The sequence below is a fragment of the Esox lucius genome, chromosome 15 (assembly GCF_011004845.1).
Source record: "Esox lucius isolate fEsoLuc1 chromosome 15, fEsoLuc1.pri, whole genome shotgun sequence".
In the NCBI taxonomy this organism is placed as follows: Eukaryota; Metazoa; Chordata; class Actinopteri; order Esociformes; family Esocidae; genus Esox; species Esox lucius.
In genome coordinates, this window is record NC_047583.1 from 11,873,623 (window position 1) to 11,891,443 (window position 17,821).

A 17,821-nucleotide genomic window follows, 5' to 3' on the forward strand; every position below is an offset into this window, starting at 1 on the left:
GAAAAGCGCTATACAAGTTCAAAAGTATTATTATAATTTTGCCATGAAAACAGAAGTATTTTTTGTACTTTTTATGCAGTTTTTCCTGCAAATCCATATTTTCCTGCAAATCTGTATATAGTCATTGATCTGCAATTTTTTCTTATTTATAATTTGAAAGGTATAAAGGAAGTAGTGAGTATGCAAATATTAAACACATGATTTTATTGCTTTTAGACCCAACGTACATTGTCTTAAACTGTATACCACATGATGTGACATCTTATAGTAGTATGATATTTTCAAGTGTTATGGTTACAATTATTGTTGTCAAATATGTGATCTCCTCTGAAGAAATCAACTGTTCTAAAGTTTCGTTCAAGCCAAGCCAGCTCAACATTTAAACACGAAACAAATGCTATGTGAAAACCTAGTCAGCATGTTTGCCCAGATGTAGGACCATAGCTTTGCTGGCTGGATAATGTAGTCCTTTATCCCAGAGTTACGCCCTCTCGCTCTCTGACATCACAACAAGAAAAACCACGTATCCCGGCATGACATTCTTCTGCCCTTCACTTACCCAATGGATGCTCGGTGCGCTTAATCGGTGACAGTGACCAATGAGGGTGGGGGGTAATCTTTTTATTCTTGGAGTTCCATGAAAACAGTTACTGCAGCGCAATTTACATACGTTAGTTTTGTAACCTAGTGTGGGATGTGATTGTGCGATCTTTAAAGTATTCACTTTGGGCATCAAGTGGTTGACATGATCAACAGAGACTGATTCCAGGTTTTTGTCAGCACACAGGTGAAATGCTGTTTTCTAGCCTATTCATTATGTTTCTGAAAGATGACGCGTGGTGTTTTAGTCGATAGGCCTGCGAACTGTTTAATGTTTGAGTTTGAAAGTAGGCCTGAACAAAAAATGTTAGGCTACGTAGGACCAACTAATCTATAGCTATCATAGTCAACTGATCTCACTGTATTTTTTCAATTAATTAATAATCGATGAGATCGAATCAATTACCTAGGTCATGTTAGTATGTCTCTGTTGTGTCATTATGAACAAAATGGTGTAATTACCGACTGAACAGAACTGATTTGCCGGATGAATTGGATACGCTAACAGCAACTTTTCCACAGGGGCGGCAGCTCGACATGCTCTCGGGTATGCGGGTCTGTGTTCCCTCTGCAGCAACTATATTCGGCTCGTTGTGCCATGGCTGTCGCAGCCCGTCGCGTTGTTCGCAATTCCGTGGCATTAGTTGGTCGCCCCGACTGATCAGCAGGTGGAACAGTCGGGATTCCGTTGACCTACCTACAGAGGATAACCCACGTATTCTCATCACAGGTTAAAACATTTTCATTATCTGAAATAGCAAATTACACTTGATAGAACATAAAATATATTCGATGGGTATTTTTCATGAAATAGCCTATGTTGTAATGATTTCAGCGTTGGCATGATACATTCTCGTTTTTGTCATTTCGAGTTGTTTTCACTGCTCAGTAACTGGTAATCCTATTTTCCCTCACTACAATAGGCTGTGAGAAGACTCTGCTAGGTACAAAAAAATACCCCGCGAGTGACCGCGCAGGCAGAATAATAGATTGAGGCCGGGTTTTGTCTGTGCATAAAGCTTTAGTGAAAACAAAAAAGTTCACAGGCTGGTTGTAGCAGAATATAAAAAAAACATCCAGCAGCGTTTTTTTAAATATTACATTTGAAAATGTCGCCCTGATATTTACAGTAGGCTATTCTCTGTTTTGATATTTATTTCGAATGCAAATGACAATTAAGATTGCGTTGTTTGATTAATTCTGCATTGTATAAATTTTCTGTTCATGGTTAAGGTGGACTTGGTCAGTTAGGTGTGGGGCTTGCAGAAATACTCAGGTACGATAAAACGCCAAATCCATAGAGCTACATTAATTCTGATTTATTCCATATACTGAATTTTCCCAAGATGGTAGAATTCATTTTGGAATCTGCTGTAGTTTGCCTTCTTGTGTAGGGCTCCACACTTTAAATCCAGTAAGTTTCAGTAATCACATGAAACGTAATGCCATTTATTAATTGATTATCAATTGTGCAGGAAACTGTATGGAACAGAAAACGTCATCCTGTCAGATATTAAGAAGCCTCCACCAGAGGTGTACAGAAATGGTAAGTTTTACTTCTTCTATTGTTGGAAATTGTCTCTATCTCATCTGAATATTCAACAGATTTTCAACTTATTTGCAGAATATGAAACATGACTCAACCTTAAAGGGGAAATCCGCAGTTGAAACAATGACAAAACCCTGCAAGTGCTGTGGGAAAAGGCTAAGAGATGGGTCTGGGACAAAAGAAACCACTGTCAATTTAATGGACGGAGTAATGGATGTAATTACTAGTTTTGGGCATGTTTTGAGGCTTTATAGCATTTGTTTATATTTACAATTGGTGCAAAACAAGCTTATATTTGGTTTTGCGTTTGTGTATGACAGCTGAATTAAGATCATAATGCATTTAAACTAACACACATCAAGAGTCTGTGGGAATATCATTAACTAATACATTCAAATATGTATGTTGGTAACAGAAGATTACCCTTCTGCACTTCTGCTAGAAACAATCATAAAAGGGAAATTACACACTATACAGTGGCTTTGAAAACTATTCAGTCACCTTCATGTTCTTCACATTTTGTTGTTATAGACTTTGTTTATAATTTCATTTAAAATGTTTTTGCTATCAGTCTACTACAATACTCCATAATGACCAAGCAAAAACTAGTTTTTCTAAATTCCAGCCAATCATTTTTTCATTTTTAAATACAAAAATAATGTAGATAAGGATTCTGGCCCTTTGCATTGACACTACAAATTGAGCTCAGATGGACCCTGTGTCCTTTGATCATCCTTGAGATGGTAAAATTAAGGAACCAGGCAAGAAGGACCGTGGTCAAGAATGTGACCAAGAACCCAATGGTCACTAACAGAGATTCAGAGTTTGTCTGCAGATTTGGGAGAACCTGCCAGAAGGACCACCTCTGCAGTAACATCAATCAGGCCTTTATGGTTGAGTTGTTAATGTAAGCCACACCTGAGTAAAAATCATTTGACATGCCACCTGGAGTTTGCCAAATGGCACTTAAAGGACGCTAAGAGCATGAAGAAAAATATGCTCTAGTCGGATGATACCAAAATGGTATCAATGTCAAGAGCCATGTCTGGCGAAAACAAGGTAATGCCTGGTTAATGCCATCCTGACAGTGGATGCAAATCCAGGTGTGCAAAGCTCGTAGAGGTATACTCAAGAAGACTCAAAGCTATGATTGCTGCCAAAGATTTTGAATGCACTCAGAGACAGAGGTGGTTGGATCCAAGTGTAGTGCGCAGTATGTTTTATCAGAAATCCAACACAAAAAAACAAGTAGTAGGCTGGCAGGTAGTTGTAGGAAGGCATGAAGGTCAGTACACAGGAATAGACAGGAGCAGAAGTACCACAGGGATAATCCAGAAAACGGCACTCAGAAAAGGCAGGCACTGGTCAGGACACTAGGAAGATTTTCAAACCCTCTATGACAGGAATACCTCAGTCTTTGTATAGTTACACTTAAAACAAACAATACCTCACAGAGGACATGAGACAAAGACCTGAATTAAATAGGGAACACAGAACAAACACAGGTGGTTCAAATTCGGGTCATTGGGACCTGAAGGGAGAATTGCGTTCAGGGGCACCATGGTGTTGTCTTAGGCCAGAACTGTAGAACAACCTCAGACCAAAGACATCTACAAAGTATTTAATAAAGGGTCTGAATACTTATGAACATGAGATAATTCAGATTTTTATTTTAAATAAATTGGAACAAAGTAAAATGTTTTGGTCATGTTTTTGCCTTGTGTGTAGATTGATGTGTATTTAATAAATTAGTAAGTCAATAACATGACAGCATGTGGAGAAAGTGAAGGAGTCAGAATACTTTCCAAAGCCACTGTATACTGTGTCCAACTAGCAATTGCATTGTGTAAATCTAAAGCATTAGTTAGGTGCAAACATACATTTTTGTTGGCAAATTGTGAAACTTTATATGAAGTATACTTGCCATCAGTCAGCAACTTTAAAATCTTTAAGAAGTGTGATAGCTCAGGCCATTTACTGATCAAAAAGTCTTATTAAGCCTCTTGTCTCTCTATCATCCTCTTAAGGCCCATTTGTGTATGCTGATGTGTTGGACTACAAGAACCTTAGAGAACTAGTGGTGAATAACCGCATCACTTGGCTGGTACATTACAGTGCCCTACTCAGTGTTGTTGGAGAGGCCAATGTGGCCCTGGCACGCAAGATCAATATCACAGGTTAGCTACTGATCACTTGATCAATATCACAGATCAATATTACAGGTCAGATCACTTGTTACCTAAGCATCCCAGGCTCTTGCCCTTTTTGTTTGTCATTGTCTAAAACCTCTCACTCTCCCTGCTGTTCTTCTAAGGACTTCATAATGTGCTGGACCTGGCTCTGGAAAGCTGCTTACGTCTGTTTGTCCCCAGCACCATCGGTGCCTTTGGCCCTACTTCTCCCCGTGATCCCGCACCCGACCTGTGTGTCCAGAGGCCTCGCACCATTTATGGGGTGTCCAAAGTGCACGGTGAACTGATGGGGGAGGTGTGACTTATTATGTTCACACATACATACAAACAGGCACTGTAAAAAAAAAAAAGAAATGTAATTGACAATTTTAAGGCAACCACCTGCAATACTATTGTGGGTTTGCCCCACACAATTTGTGCTGACCAAACTCAAAACCCTGTTGCAGCCGGTTGCCTCATAGCTGTGCTCTTATTTATCTTCAAATGGTCCTAAACGCAATCATAACTGGACCATGTCATTGTCACACTCACCAACACAACGAGAGGAAAGTCTTATGTCTTCTCCCCATTTATCGCTCCATCCGTTAGTATCTTCATCACAAGTATGGACTGGATTTCCGCTGTCTACGCTATCCCGGTGTCATCTCAGCTAACACGCAGCCCGGGGGAGGAACAACAGGTGATCCCATTTGTAATTTCATAATTTAGAAAAGAATTGATGCTATCACTAGTTAAATACGTGTGTTGGAATGCATGCGCTGTACATTTTTGCTCTCCATTTCCAAAGACTATGCGGTCAAGATTTTTCATGACGCCCTCAGCACGGGTCACCACGAGTGCTACTTGCGCCCTGACACTCGTCTGCCCATGATGCACATCGGTGACTGCCATCGTGCAACCGTAGAGTTCATGCAGGCCCCGGAATGCCAGCTGTCACTGCGCACGTACAACATTGCCGCTATGAGCTTCACCCCTGAAGAAGTGGCCACAGAAATTCGAAAACACCTGCCCCACCTCAAGGTCACCTATAACCCTGACCCTGTCCGCCAGACCATTGGTATGTTCATTTTTCACTGTATGGGTGTGTGTCTGACTCTTTTCCATTTCCAAAGACTCTTGTCTGTAGTGAGGGTTGTGATGAGTTGTCTTGTGACATAAAAACATTATAAACTGGGTGTTTCGAGTACTGAATGCTGATTGGCCGATAGTTGTGTAATATGAGATCACACAGCTATGACTTCACAACACTTTTTACTGCTCTCCTTCAAAAGTATAAAGTGGATCATTTAATGATATACACTCACCTAAAGGATTATTAGGAACACCTGTTACATTTTTAATTAATGCAATTATCTAATCAACCAATCACATGGCAGTTGCTTCAATGCATTTAGGGGTGTGGTCCTGGTAAAGACAATCTCCTGAACTCCAAACTGAATGTCAGAATGGGAAAGAAAGGTGATTTAAGCAATTTAGAGCGTGGCATGGTTGTTGGTGCCAGACGGGCCGGTCTGAGTATTTCACAATCTGCTCAGTTACTGGGATTTTCACGCACAACCATTTCTAGGGTTTACAAAGAATGGTGTGAAAAGGGAAAAACATCCAGTATGCGGCAGTCCTGTGGGCGAAAATGCCTTGTTGATGCTAGAGGTCAGAGGAGAATGGGCCGACTGATTCAAACTGATAGAAGAGCAACTTTGACTGAAATAACCACTCGTTACAACCGAAGTATGCAGCAAAGCATTTGTGAAGCCACAACACGCACAACCTTGAGGCGGATGGGCTACAACAGCAGAACACCCCACCGGGTACCACTCATCTCCACTACAAATAGGAAAAAGAGGATACAATTTGCACGAGCTCACCAAAATTGGACAGTTGAAGACTGGAAGAATGTTGCCTGGTCTGAGGAGTCTCGATTTCTGTTGAGACATTCAGATGGTAGAGTCAGAATTTGGCGTAAACAGAATGAGAACATGGATCCATCATGCCTTGTTACCACTGTGCAGGCTGGTGGTGGTGGTGTAATGGTGTGGGGGATGTTTTCTTGGCACACTTTAGGCCCCTTAGTGCCAATTGGGCATCGTTTAAATGCCACAGCCTACCTGAGCATTGTTTCTGACCATGTCCATCCCTTTATGACCATCATGTACCCATCCTCTGATGGCTACTTCCAGCAGGATAATGCACCATGTCACAAAGCTCGAATCATTTCAAATTGGTTTCTTGAACATGACAATGAGTTCACCGTACTGAAATGGCCCCCACAGTCACCAGATCTCAACCTAATAGAACATGTTTGGGATGTGGTGGAACGGGAGCTTCATGCCCTGGATGTGCATCCCACAAATCTCCATCAACTGCAAGATGCTATCCTATCAATATGGGCCAACAGTTCTAAAGAATGCTTTCAGCACCTTGTTGAATCAATGCCACGTAGAATTAAGGCAATTCTGAAGGCAAAAGGGGGTCAAACACAGTATTAGTATGGTGTTCCTAATAATCCTTTAGGTGAGTGTATGTATTGTAATAAAATTCTTACATTTTAGCCTTTTCCACATGCTTTAACTCTTAAAACAGTATTATAGGCTATGGGTTTGCTTGACATGGTTACCAGTCATTAATTACGTCATTAGTAAGTCTTCTTAAGTTGGGATTTGTAAAACCACTCTTGACTGCTATTGCCCCCCTGGTGTGCAGCGGACAGCTGGCCGGTGAGGTTTGATGACTCCAATGCACGCAGAGACTGGGGCTGGAAGTCTACTTTCGGGCTCGAAGAGCTTGTTTCTGACATGCTGAGCTCCATTTATGAGAAGAGGACCAACGCTGGACTGCCAGTCAGCTAGCAGGCCCCACCCACAGAGACTGTTCTACCACTCCATATTTCATAAGTCTGCTTCAGCCTGGATCTGCCAATCACAACAGACTTTCTTTAACAGACTCTTCTGTCAGTTAAAGAATGTTTTACCAATAAACCAGGGACTGTTTTCAAGCCGGGAATCTCCAACCAGAAACACTCGAAATAAACTGACTGACAAACACGCACATGTGCGTACACACACACACACACATACTAAGTGAATGGCAACAAGCACACACACTCTGAGCAGCCTTACTTTTTTGAGGAAACCATATTGTCAACTGTTGTGACTTTCCTCAGTTTCTGTTGTTTTAATTGTGATAGGGAGAATTTAATTATCATTACAGGGTTAGCATGAGATTCAAATTGCTGGAGGGAATAAGCTTTTTAAATATTAGTTTACATATAGTTAGATATTCTCCCGCCTTCAGTTTACAGAATCTCGAGGGGTTGGATTTCATTTCCCTCTTGGCCTACTGCATTGTCAGTGTAGTATAGAGGACACAGTGAAACGATACAGGAGCAAGAAGAGATTTAGGTACACCTATCGGGTACAATAAGAAATAATACATTTCACAACGTTTACACAAGACCTCCCTTTACAAAACAACTTCAGTACATTTTCAAGCAGTGTTTAATTTGTTAGTTATTTTTAAAAATTGCAGTGTACTTTTGAAAATAAACTTAATAAATCTCTTAATTAGCTCATTTGTTGTTTTGTTATTTGCTACTATGTGATCTGATACTTTTTCATTCTGGGATGGGTGGGAGGGGTCACCAATAATCTTTCACATATGTAGTGGGCCAATGTAAATTAGAAAAGGGTTTTACAAACCAACCAGACATATCATCAGGGCAAGGAGTTGAAATAGCTTCAAAGAGGAATTTTACCATAGCTTTACTGCTTAATATACAAGTTACTAATCTTAGAAATGATACATTTGGATCATAAAAATCCACCTCAACATACTAGAAAGTGTGAATTTGAATAACACTTTGAAATCCAGATCTATCAACTTTGTGTAACGTTGATGGATGGAGAGGGAGGACACAAGCGCAGGGAGAACAGAGGACATTTAATACATGAAATATAACTGACAGGAACAAAAACAGACCAAAACATTTACGTTTACATAGGATAAAACCAATACAAAAACCGACAGGATACAATGGGGAAGCAGGGACTTTAATAGGGTCCGGGATGAAGGAAAACAGGTGTCTATGATGAAGTGAGGGAGAGAGGACATTGGATTCACTGGCATGGCTGGCTGCCGTGACAGAACGTGACACTTAGTTTATAAAACACCACAAGGGCTAGCATTCATAGCTGTCAAAACATTAATGTAGATACTGCCTCTCTAACAAAATGGCAATAGTATAAAACACTACCAATAGTAGATCAAAATAGAAACTCTTAAAACAAAAGTCATTTTTTAAACACCAACACTGATCATGCCGTGGTGTTCTGTGCTAAAATATACTAATAACCAGCAAGTCCAAAAAAGAGTGGTCTTCCACCGTTTCGTTTGCATAGTGCAGGAGATTATGTGAAGTACCCCAATGCATAGATGTACTGAGCCCTAGCTAGAACATACAGGACCAGCTTCAGGCATAAGCAACATAATCGGACGCTTAGGGCCCCATCTGCTAGGGGGCCTAGCTTAGGACCCCCAAAATGTTAGAGCCGGCACTGAACATATATAACCATAGACATAATAAAGAGTAGACCCCGCTTTGGCGGCTGGGCGCGAAATACGGCCGCCATCTTGGACCGGTCGTACTCCTAGTTGCGTAGCAGCAGAAGCAACGATGCCATAGCACTGTGCAGCATACTCCTGCTCAAATCGGCGGACCATCAAAAGCAGGGCTCGGTGGATTACTTTTCACAAGTAAGATTTAATCCCACATGGAAATAACCTATATAAACATATATGTTTAAATATAGGTTTTGATATATGTTTTTAATATATGTGACATATATAAAATTGGCCGTTTTCCTATATTATATGTACATATATACACATATATGTACATATATGGGTACATATATGTACCTATATGGGTACATATATGCACGTTTATATGTGTGCATATATGTACACATATATGCACATATGTGTACATATATACGGGCTTATATGTACCTATATAGGTACATATATGCACGTATATATGTACCCATATATGCACATATGTGTACATATATGGGTACATATATACGTGCATACATGTACCTATATAGGTACATATATGCAAGTATATATGGGTGCATATATGCATGTATATATGCACCTATATGTTTACCTATATATTAGTAAAATTATTAAAATCCATAGCTACTATGCAACATAAATAAAAGCCCAAAATGTAGAAATGTACATTTATTTATTTACTTAAGAACAATCAAATAGAACAAGAACAAAAACAAGACAAAAAACTGAATAGAAAAAAAAAACTATTTATCTTGTTGATCTTCTCAGCTCCGTGAGCTTTGAATTGATAGATGTGCCTATCTGCCCTCGGCTGGCTGCCGGCCACTTCTTCAATGTAGCATCTAGAGAAGACAAAAATAATTAGACAGTATAATAATAATATAGTGCTTCATCAGGAACCCAAAGTGCTTACAGTACAGCTGCGACTGGAGACATATTTTGGATAAAGGGCTGACCATAATAAAAAATGTGTCATGTAAACACGTCAATTGGAAGATTCTGATTGGATTCTGCTAAATCTGAAAGAAATTCTGATTGGAAACATCACCCCCCCTTTTTGGGGGGGGGGGCATTGTTCTTTCATATGCACACGTCCGTCATGGGAACTGCATTGTTAACAGTCACACAGTCAATCATGTGCATCCAAAGCAGAGAAAATTCATGGATAGGAAAAATGTTGCCACTCCCGAGTTTTTTGTTTAGCTTAAAACACAGGTGAAGTACAACTTCTGCAGTTGTTTTAGGGAAATTAAGACCGCTCTGCGGATGTCAAAATGCTATTATTCTGAATAAGGCTTGGTGCATGTTTATGCACGTCATGATTAGATTATTTGTTTCCATGTAAACAGATTCAGATATTCTAATCCCTCAAATTTTTTATCTGATGTAAGAAACTTTGCACATGTAAACATATCTAGTTGTCAATGGGCTGCACTTTTATAGCATTTTCCTGCACCCCCAAAATACATTACAATGTCCACCATTCACACACACATTCCACCCGCGAGCTGCCATGCTAGATTTACTCGAAGAGCAATAAGATCAAGCAATAAAATCAAGCAAATCAATTACCGGTATAGACAAAATAAGGCACAAACACAGGACAGAGGGGATTAAGGTGAAGGAGGGGTGAATATGATTATTTAAGAACACTTCAGACGACAACAATATGCCATGAGGTTATTTGCAACACTATATGTTCTACAAAATAGAAGACTACACACCTTACAGCGCAATACCCCAGCAATGTGGCTTTAGAAGAGGAAAGGTAGGATCAAGAAGTCAGAAAGCGATGAATTAGTATTAAAGGTGCCAAGCAGATACAGTAACAATAATTGGTGCCCTACTTTATGCAGTCTCCATTGATGCCTAATAAATATTGATACAAGTAGGCTATGGTTAAAGTGGTGAACTTATAAAGTCTTAAAAGTTTGGTTTTCCCTTCTCAATGCATTATGCATTTACTCACCAATAATGGCTGCCTTTTTAATTTGGTCAAGTGCGACCAGCTGCTCCCCATCCCCTCTGGTTGGCTTCCCACCTTAAAGTAATATTTCAAAATTATTATGAAAGGGGTGTAAAATGAAGGTGGAGAAAGCAAGAGTTTTTTTTATATACACATCATGTTTTCTTGAGGTGCAAGGAAATACAAAAATGCCAAGTAAAAAAGCGATGGTATGCCCGCACACACATAATTTATTCCACAGAATATGACTGTTTTTTTTTTTCAAGGACAGAAGAGATTAGGAACATGTTGTTTTGTACCATTCAGGTTGCTTTTCAGCAAAGTCTCCAAATCAAAGGTGCCCAGCAGGAGATTCCGCACCATGGCAGTAGCAGAGGGGGCAAGGCGGGCTGCTTTCCACGCTTCTGCCTGGCAAAACACCCCAGAGCCCTTTATAACTTCCATCTGAAAAATAATTTCACATCACAATATACATTTATTGGCAATTTTTAGAAACTTTTTCATGTTTCATATTGATTCTTATGCTTAGCTTCCCAATAGTTAATAGGTTTTTATGTATAAATGCAGATTAATGATATGTATAAATGCAGATGAATGATAAAGAAATGAAACAAATTAATCACTGCCCAAAACGTTATTAAAGGAGAGAAGGAGGAGGACAGGGTGGGGGGAAAGGAGGAGGTTGGATGGAGAGTAGGGAAGGAGAAAAGACAGTGGGTGGAGAGGAGTGAAGGGGGGCAGGAGGAGAGGATGATTGTCACTTATAACACTAATTGGCTCCTACAAAGCACACAGTTTATACCCATCCTTACTACATAATATGTTATTCACCTGTGTTTTCGCTGAGGTCTCAGCTGTTGCTGCAGTCTTGTTAGAGAAGAAAAACATTGTTAAACTCTTCAACAATTTTATAAATATGGGGCAAGTAAATTACATATTACCACTAACTATCCCAACATAAAAATCCCTATAGCTCAGTTGGAGCCTTAAGTAAAATCTGAGGTATAAAAGGGTTACACACACCTGTGGTGTCTCTCGAAAGCGCTCAGTCACCATGGGACTTTCTTTAAAGGGCTCGCTGTCCTCTGGGCTCTGTCTCCTCTCTGGAGTCTTAGAGAAGAAAGAAACATAGTAAAACTCAACAATTTCTATTCATCCAAGCAAGCCACTATAGATTCTTATTTACAGGGGGGCTTGAAAAACATTAAACATGCCAATAAATTAAAGTTACATGCAAAAGTAATCAGCCAAACATAATAAAAATCCATATAGCTCTGTTTGAGTAACAAGTAAAATAAATAAATAAATAAAAATGCAAGGGGGTTACTCACCGGTTGCATTTCTCCAAAAGTCGAGAAGGAGGAATCTAGATCCTCCACAGGAGTCCTTCCAGTCTTCTTCATAGAAGAAAAATATAGTTATTCTCTTAAATAAATTAAAGTGTAAATACATAAAAAATTAACACTATCAATCAGCCCAACATCACAAGTCTCTCCAGTTCTGCTTGAGAAACAATTTTAAAAAGCAATGAAAATCAGAGGAACTTACCTTTTGAGCAATAATGGCGATGTCACTTTTCATTTGAGGGATTTCTAGAAAGAGGTTATATAAAGAAAAAACTATAATTACAATCACTAGATCAAAATAGCACCCAGCAACTCAGTGCCCTTACTCTTCGAAAGACATTTCCTGCAGGTGTGAACTCAAGCTAAAACCCTCCAAAGCCCATTGATAAGGCTCTGCATAGGAAACCTGGTTGTGAACGCAATTTTCTTTCTCCAATTTCTCCCAAATTCTAATTCCCCAGGGTTTTTTTCTGGAGCCGATTGCCTTCTTGAGCCGTTGAAGGCAGAAAAGCATCATTTATTCTCATGAACTGTATGTTCTCTAGGCCATGACTTTTGTTAACCCTCTACAAATTCCTCCAGAAAGAGACAAATAAATATAAATCTAATTTGAATCTTATCAACGGCTATATGAGCACACACACTACCTCACCAGCTAACAACATATTTTGCCAAACACGTGTTTCAGCCCATAACATTTCTAAGTTTACACTTCTCTGCCACCGCAATATCCATCTCCAGAAAAAACCTTGCTAATAAATATAAAAATTAGGAATACTTACGATTGATGATAATGTCTTTCAGACGTGCATTTTCATTTTTAAGAGAATGGACTTCATTTCTCAACTCCTGCAAATTTCTTTGCATTTGGTCAAGTTTCCTTCTCTCCCACATCTGTTCATCCAGGTGTTTTCTAAATTCAGCAGCTGTCTACGAGAAAGAGACAGAGAGAAGAACAACAGCTAATTGTTATATAACTTATTTTGTAAATGGTTGATTCTGATTGGCTGGGAGGATGTCACGAGAGGTGTAAGAGGAAGGTGGCAAGAAGTCTAGGGCAGAAGTCCCTCCACTTGGCTATATGTAACTGGTTGTCCGGCCTCCTGGTGGTTATTCCTTACTTAAAACATGAAACTTCCTCATCTTGTATGTCATGTAATGTATGTATGTAATACACCACACAATGGATGTCATCATTTAGGCTACCTTTTTCTTAGAGGGTGGTACTATGTCCTCTTCATCCCCAATACGCTCCTCCTCTTCGCTGGCCCGCTGGGAGGGAGAGAGAAAGAGAGAGGACAAAGTTGCCTACTGTGCCGGTGTCATACCTTGTTACAGCTACTGGTAATGCACTTTATTATAAAAGTCTTACTTATCTTTACTGTATTGCAATGTAACAACACACACTGGATGCAGACTGGTAGTGTACCTTGTTCTTTGAAGGCCTGTCATGACGCGCCTCATCCTCCTCCTCCTCCTCCTCCTTCTCCTCGTGGTTGTATTTAGAAGGACATCTCTTTTTATTGTCAACCTTGACAGAGAGAAACAGACTGACTTTTAGCCCAACTCTTATTAACTTACGTTACACCACCTTGCACATACATCTTGTCAACAAAGCACATGAAATCATCATAGATGACACAATTACAAACCTACACACATGCCTACACATTAAGAAACAAGAGAGAGAGGGGGAGATCATATAAGTAAAGCACCAATTGGTGCAGTCAGTTACCCTTTTCTTTGAAGCCTTCTCAGTCTGCCCCTGATCACGGTACTTTGAGTTTGGGATGTGAGGACGTTTTGTTTGCTGTGTGACTTCTTTCTCCATCTCGATCCCACGCAGTTTAATTTGGAGAGTTTTTTCAAATTCTGGTGCAATAAAATTAAAATGTTATCATGAACTGCAAACGTTTGTCTAATCATGCTTAACGTTACCAAATCTAACATTAGTCCCAATTGGACTTCGCTTACATTAGCAAATTATGTAGCTAACATGAGCCAGAAAGCGAAGCTATTGCTAACCAGGGACCTAGCAAGATCCATTTTAGACTTCTTTAAGAGCGAGAAAAAACATTAAATGTGGTATGTAACTACATAACGTCAGATAAAGTTAGCATGTAACATACTTGCCACGTCAATAATTCTTGCTCGGTGCACCGGCCAGGGTTGGCGGCCTTTTCGCCATTCCACCAGCTTCTCGTTTTTTTCAGTCCTTTCAAGAAAATTTTTTACTGAAAAATTCCGGACACAGTCGAGAGCCAAAATACTATGGGCCCCTCTATCCTCACCCTCAGTCCATTCAAGTAGGACATAGCGGATCTCCAACGCTGATATCGCCATTTTTACGCCCAGCCGTTATCTTTCGGCGCGAAAGATAGTGTGCTGGGCCGCATGCGGATGACGTCATCAACTACGCGACGCTGTAGCGGCTGATCGGTGGCAGCAGAGTGGAGAAATGCAATTTAGACGCAATTAAAGAAAAGCAATAGATATGGATCCAGTACGTTACAAAAGGTACCTCGTTGACGACGAAGCACCCGTTCCAGAAAGAACAAAGAGAAGACGTAAACGAAAGTAAGTCTTGTAACAAAACGTACTAGAAGCTAGCTAGCTAAATTAGCCAGCTAACAAAGCTACCAGCTACAGATAATTTCCTTTACCATGTAAACGCATGTGGCATAATTCCCCTTAATGTATGTTAAGTATGTTTGTATAAAGGTAAAATGTATCTTTCCATGTCCACTGTACCTTTCCATGTCCAAAGTAAATAAATAAAGAAAACTGTTCAAGTTGGAACTCTAGCCAGGAAAATATTTCACTTTGTGTGTTTTGAATCTACAGTCTTAAAGGTTTCACCTCATGAATGGAATTTTCCTGCTTGGACTTAATCAATCAGTCATATCAATCCTATTATATTGAGTGATGCATGAAGTGTTTTAACATTACCACAACATTTTTGTTAGGGACATTTCTGAAGATATGGGTGATGATGAAGAAGCTGTGGCCTCTTCTTCTACAACTCAGTAAGTAGAAAACACGCACACCAAATTAAATACCAAATTAAAAAACCTACATATTTCTTGCTGAATGATTTTTATTTTAGGTATCTCACCCAAGAGGACAATCAAGATGACCCGGTGTCTACTGCTTCTGATGACACAGTAAGTGGCTAAAAATGGCAAAAATATTAAAGTTAGGTGTTTTTTGTTTTGTTCGTGCATGTGCATGTGCATGCACACTAGTTAATGTAAATCATCATAGATAATTCCACAACCCAATTCTTCCTGATGTTGCTTAAAGTGTCAGAAAAATATACATGTGGACAAAAGGGGGCATAAAATTAATTTGGAGAAGACTGTTAAAAAAATAAACAAAGACACTTGAGCCTTCAAATGCAAGTGGTTACCAACCACATGAAATGGTACATTTGTATGAGTCTGTGCAAATTTGGGATTGCTAATCCAATGTTTTAAATTCACAGATGAACCAACCCATACCTGGCCCTAGCTCTTCACCTGGGGAAGCAGTAGAGGAACATCTAGAAGACCCCACAAGTCCAACTTTAGACCAGAAACCAACAAAAGAACAGGTGGAACTCCTGCTGCTGGCATTAAAACTCAAACACGGATTAACAAATAGAGCCTTGGAGGACATCATGCATCTTATCAACTTTATTGCTGGTCCTGGTGGGGAATTGGTTAGTGGCTCAAAGTACCTTTTCTACAAAGCATTTGATTCAGTGAAAGACATATTAGAAGTACATTATGTGTGCAAGAGTTGCAAGGTAAGCATGCAGGAAGGTCCCTTTAATGTCAAGTGCCCAGTCTGTGACCAGGACACATCAAAAGCGCATGCACAAAAAGACCAGTGTTTTTTGTACTTGCCACTAAAATACCAAATTAAAAAACTGCTTGAGGACCACCAATTAGGGAAACACCTGAAACACCGCTTTGAGAAGAAGGATGCCTCCATCAAAGATATACATGATGGACATTTATACAAAAAACTATCACCCCTTGCATCACCAGACAGCATATCACTGACTTTCAACTGTGATGGAGTGCCAGTGCACAAATCAAACACAAAAAGTTTGTGGCCAATTTTGTGTACTATTAATGAACTGCCAATACAGCTACGTGCAAAACATGTTATGCTTTGTGGCCTGTGGTTTGGTCAAAACAAACCAAATATGAACACTTACATGAAACCATTTGTCGATGAATGCATAGAGTTGTACTCTAATGGTCTTATATGGGAAAGTGAAAGTGGGGAAATTGTCACAAGTAAAGTACTGCTTACTACCATGGTGGCAGATTCAGTTGCTCGGCCACTGATTCAGAACTTTAAACAGTTTAATGGTGAGTTTGGGTGTTCTTTTTGTATGCAGAAAGGAACAAGTGTGTTAAAACGCAGGGGGCGTGTAAGGGCTTATCCCTATGAAAAAGCAGAGTTGAGGAATCCCTCCCAGACTGATGATCTGGTGGAAGAGGCTCTTGCTGGAAACCCCACTAAGGGAGTGAAAGGGCCTAGTATTTTGTCTTGTCTACCTGATTTTAATATCATTGATGGCTGTGTTCCAGATTATATGCACAGTGTGCTGCTGGGTGTAGCAAGAAGCATCACCACGCTGTGGTTTCATTCTGAAAACAACCAATCGCCATGGTATATCGGACACTCAACAGAACAGATTGATGACATTTTAACTTCTATTAAACCCCCCTGTAATGTTTCCCGTGTCCCCCGCTCAGTGAAAGAGAAAAAGTTCTGGAAGGCACACGAGTGGAACATGTGGTTGTTTTATTACAGCATACCAACATTGAAAGGGGTCTTACCTGAAAAATATCTGAAGCACTGGTTTAAGTTGGTAAAGGGGGTTTCTCTTCTACTCGGTGAGAATATATCACCACTGCACATATCAGAATCTGAGGGGTTGCTAACAGAGTTTGTTCAGGAAATGGAGACCCTTTATGGGATCAATAATGTCACTTTCAATGTACATTTGTGCCTTCATCTGCCCAATACTGTGAGGAACTGGGGTCCCCTCTGGGCACAGTCTGCATTTGTGTTTGAGTCATACAATGGGATCATTTTAGATATGATAAAGAGCAGCCAGGGAGTTTCTCTGCAGATAATGAAAACAGTTTGGCTACAGGTTGCATTTCCATCATTTTCCCAAAAAACCATGGTGGCAGCTTCTGATGATTACTTAGCTTTTTCAGTTGAGAAAAAAATGGTGCAGGAAGTAAGTCGCTGTCATGGTGTTACATCTCTGGGTAGGCCTAAAATTTGTATGATCAGAAATGATGATTTTCTGGCCTTGAACAGCATCAGCAACCTTGAAAATAGAGTCACTGTGAAGTATTTTTGCAGAGTAGTGGTTAATCTTGAAATAGTTCATTCACAAAACTACTCGCGTACTTTTCGGAGAAACTCGTACACTGTCATTCTTTCTGATCGAGAGGAAAGTATTTTCTCTGTGAAGACATTCATTGTCTGTGATCTGGGGCAGGGGGAGACATGTTATGCAGTGGGGAAGTACTACCAAAAAGTGAAACAGGACATCTGCGGTCAATTTAAGAATCCTTGTTATTTC

General features: G+C 39.9%; 3 protein-coding genes across 7 annotated transcripts; 2 read left to right on the plus strand and 1 right to left on the minus strand.

Moving 5' to 3' along the window:
• The first annotated feature begins 59 nt into the window (after positions 1–59).
• Positions 60–7,877, plus strand: tdh2 (L-threonine dehydrogenase 2). 2 transcript variants are annotated; one of them, XM_010879232.5, is made up of 9 exons: positions 60–787; positions 1,123–1,330; positions 1,834–1,876; positions 2,076–2,146; positions 4,177–4,326; positions 4,464–4,636; positions 4,930–5,020; positions 5,129–5,398; positions 7,042–7,877. In XM_010879232.5, the coding sequence occupies exons 2-9, from the start codon at positions 1,138–1,140 to the stop codon at positions 7,185–7,187; spliced, it is 1,137 nt and encodes a 378-aa protein (XP_010877534.1). In that variant the 5' UTR covers positions 60–787; positions 1,123–1,137; the 3' UTR covers positions 7,188–7,877. The 2 variants fall into 2 exon arrangements, with proteins under 2 accessions (XP_010877534.1, XP_019909569.1); XM_020054010.3 differs by having other exon boundaries at positions 60–1,330.
• Positions 7,878–9,493: 1,616 nt separating this feature from the next.
• Positions 9,494–14,594, minus strand: LOC117595627 (inner centromere protein-like). 4 transcript variants are annotated; one of them, XM_034297622.1, is made up of 13 exons: positions 14,355–14,594; positions 13,961–14,097; positions 13,655–13,756; positions 13,432–13,497; positions 13,008–13,155; positions 12,428–12,471; positions 12,211–12,273; positions 11,903–11,989; positions 11,711–11,746; positions 11,179–11,323; positions 10,883–10,954; positions 10,638–10,665; positions 9,494–9,755 (listed from the first exon to the last, which is right to left on the minus strand). In XM_034297622.1, exons 1-13 carry the CDS (start codon positions 14,566–14,568, stop codon positions 9,605–9,607), a joined length of 1,293 nt encoding a protein of 430 aa, XP_034153513.1. In that variant the 5' UTR covers positions 14,569–14,594; the 3' UTR covers positions 9,494–9,604. The 4 variants fall into 4 exon arrangements, with proteins under 4 accessions (XP_034153513.1, XP_034153511.1, XP_034153515.1 ...); XM_034297620.1 differs by having other exon boundaries at positions 9,498–9,755; positions 12,211–12,276; XM_034297624.1 differs by having other exon boundaries at positions 9,501–9,755; positions 12,211–12,276; positions 14,359–14,440.
• A 107-nt stretch (positions 14,595–14,701) lies between these two features.
• LOC117595608 lies at positions 14,702–17,568 on the plus strand. Its single transcript, XM_034297429.1, has 5 exons — positions 14,702–14,802; positions 15,192–15,251; positions 15,332–15,389; positions 15,710–17,470; positions 17,554–17,568. Exons 1-5 carry the CDS (start codon positions 14,720–14,722, stop codon positions 17,566–17,568), a joined length of 1,977 nt encoding a protein of 658 aa, XP_034153320.1. The 5' UTR covers positions 14,702–14,719.
• Positions 17,569–17,821: the final 253 nt, after the last annotated feature.

Bases quoted from the DNA above. Each gene is read 5' to 3' on its own strand.
- LOC117595627 (XM_034297620.1), bottom strand. From the start codon at position 14,568: ATGGCGATATCAGCGTTGGAGATCCGCTATGTCCTACTTGAATGGACT. The intron at 13,757-13,960 runs GTAACTGACTGC...CTCTCTGTCAAG, and splicing joins AGAAGGCTTCAAAGAAAAGG to GTTGACAATAAAAAGAGATG. The intron at 11,990-12,210 runs GTGAGTAACCCC...TTCTTCTCTAAG, and splicing joins CTTTTGGAGAAATGCAACCG to ACTCCAGAGAGGAGACAGAG.
- tdh2 (XM_020054010.3), top strand. From the start codon at position 1,138: ATGCTCTCGGGTATGCGGGTCTGTGTTCCCTCTGCAGCAACTATATTC. The intron at 2,147-4,176 runs GTAAGTTTTACT...CATCCTCTTAAG, and splicing joins ACCAGAGGTGTACAGAAATG to GCCCATTTGTGTATGCTGAT. The intron at 5,021-5,128 runs GTGATCCCATTT...CCATTTCCAAAG, and splicing joins GCCCGGGGGAGGAACAACAG to ACTATGCGGTCAAGATTTTT.
- LOC117595608 (XM_034297429.1), top strand. From the start codon at position 14,720: ATGGATCCAGTACGTTACAAAAGGTACCTCGTTGACGACGAAGCACCC. The intron at 14,803-15,191 runs GTAAGTCTTGTA...CATTTTTGTTAG, and splicing joins AAGAGAAGACGTAAACGAAA to GGACATTTCTGAAGATATGG. The intron at 15,390-15,709 runs GTAAGTGGCTAA...TTAAATTCACAG, and splicing joins CTACTGCTTCTGATGACACA to ATGAACCAACCCATACCTGG.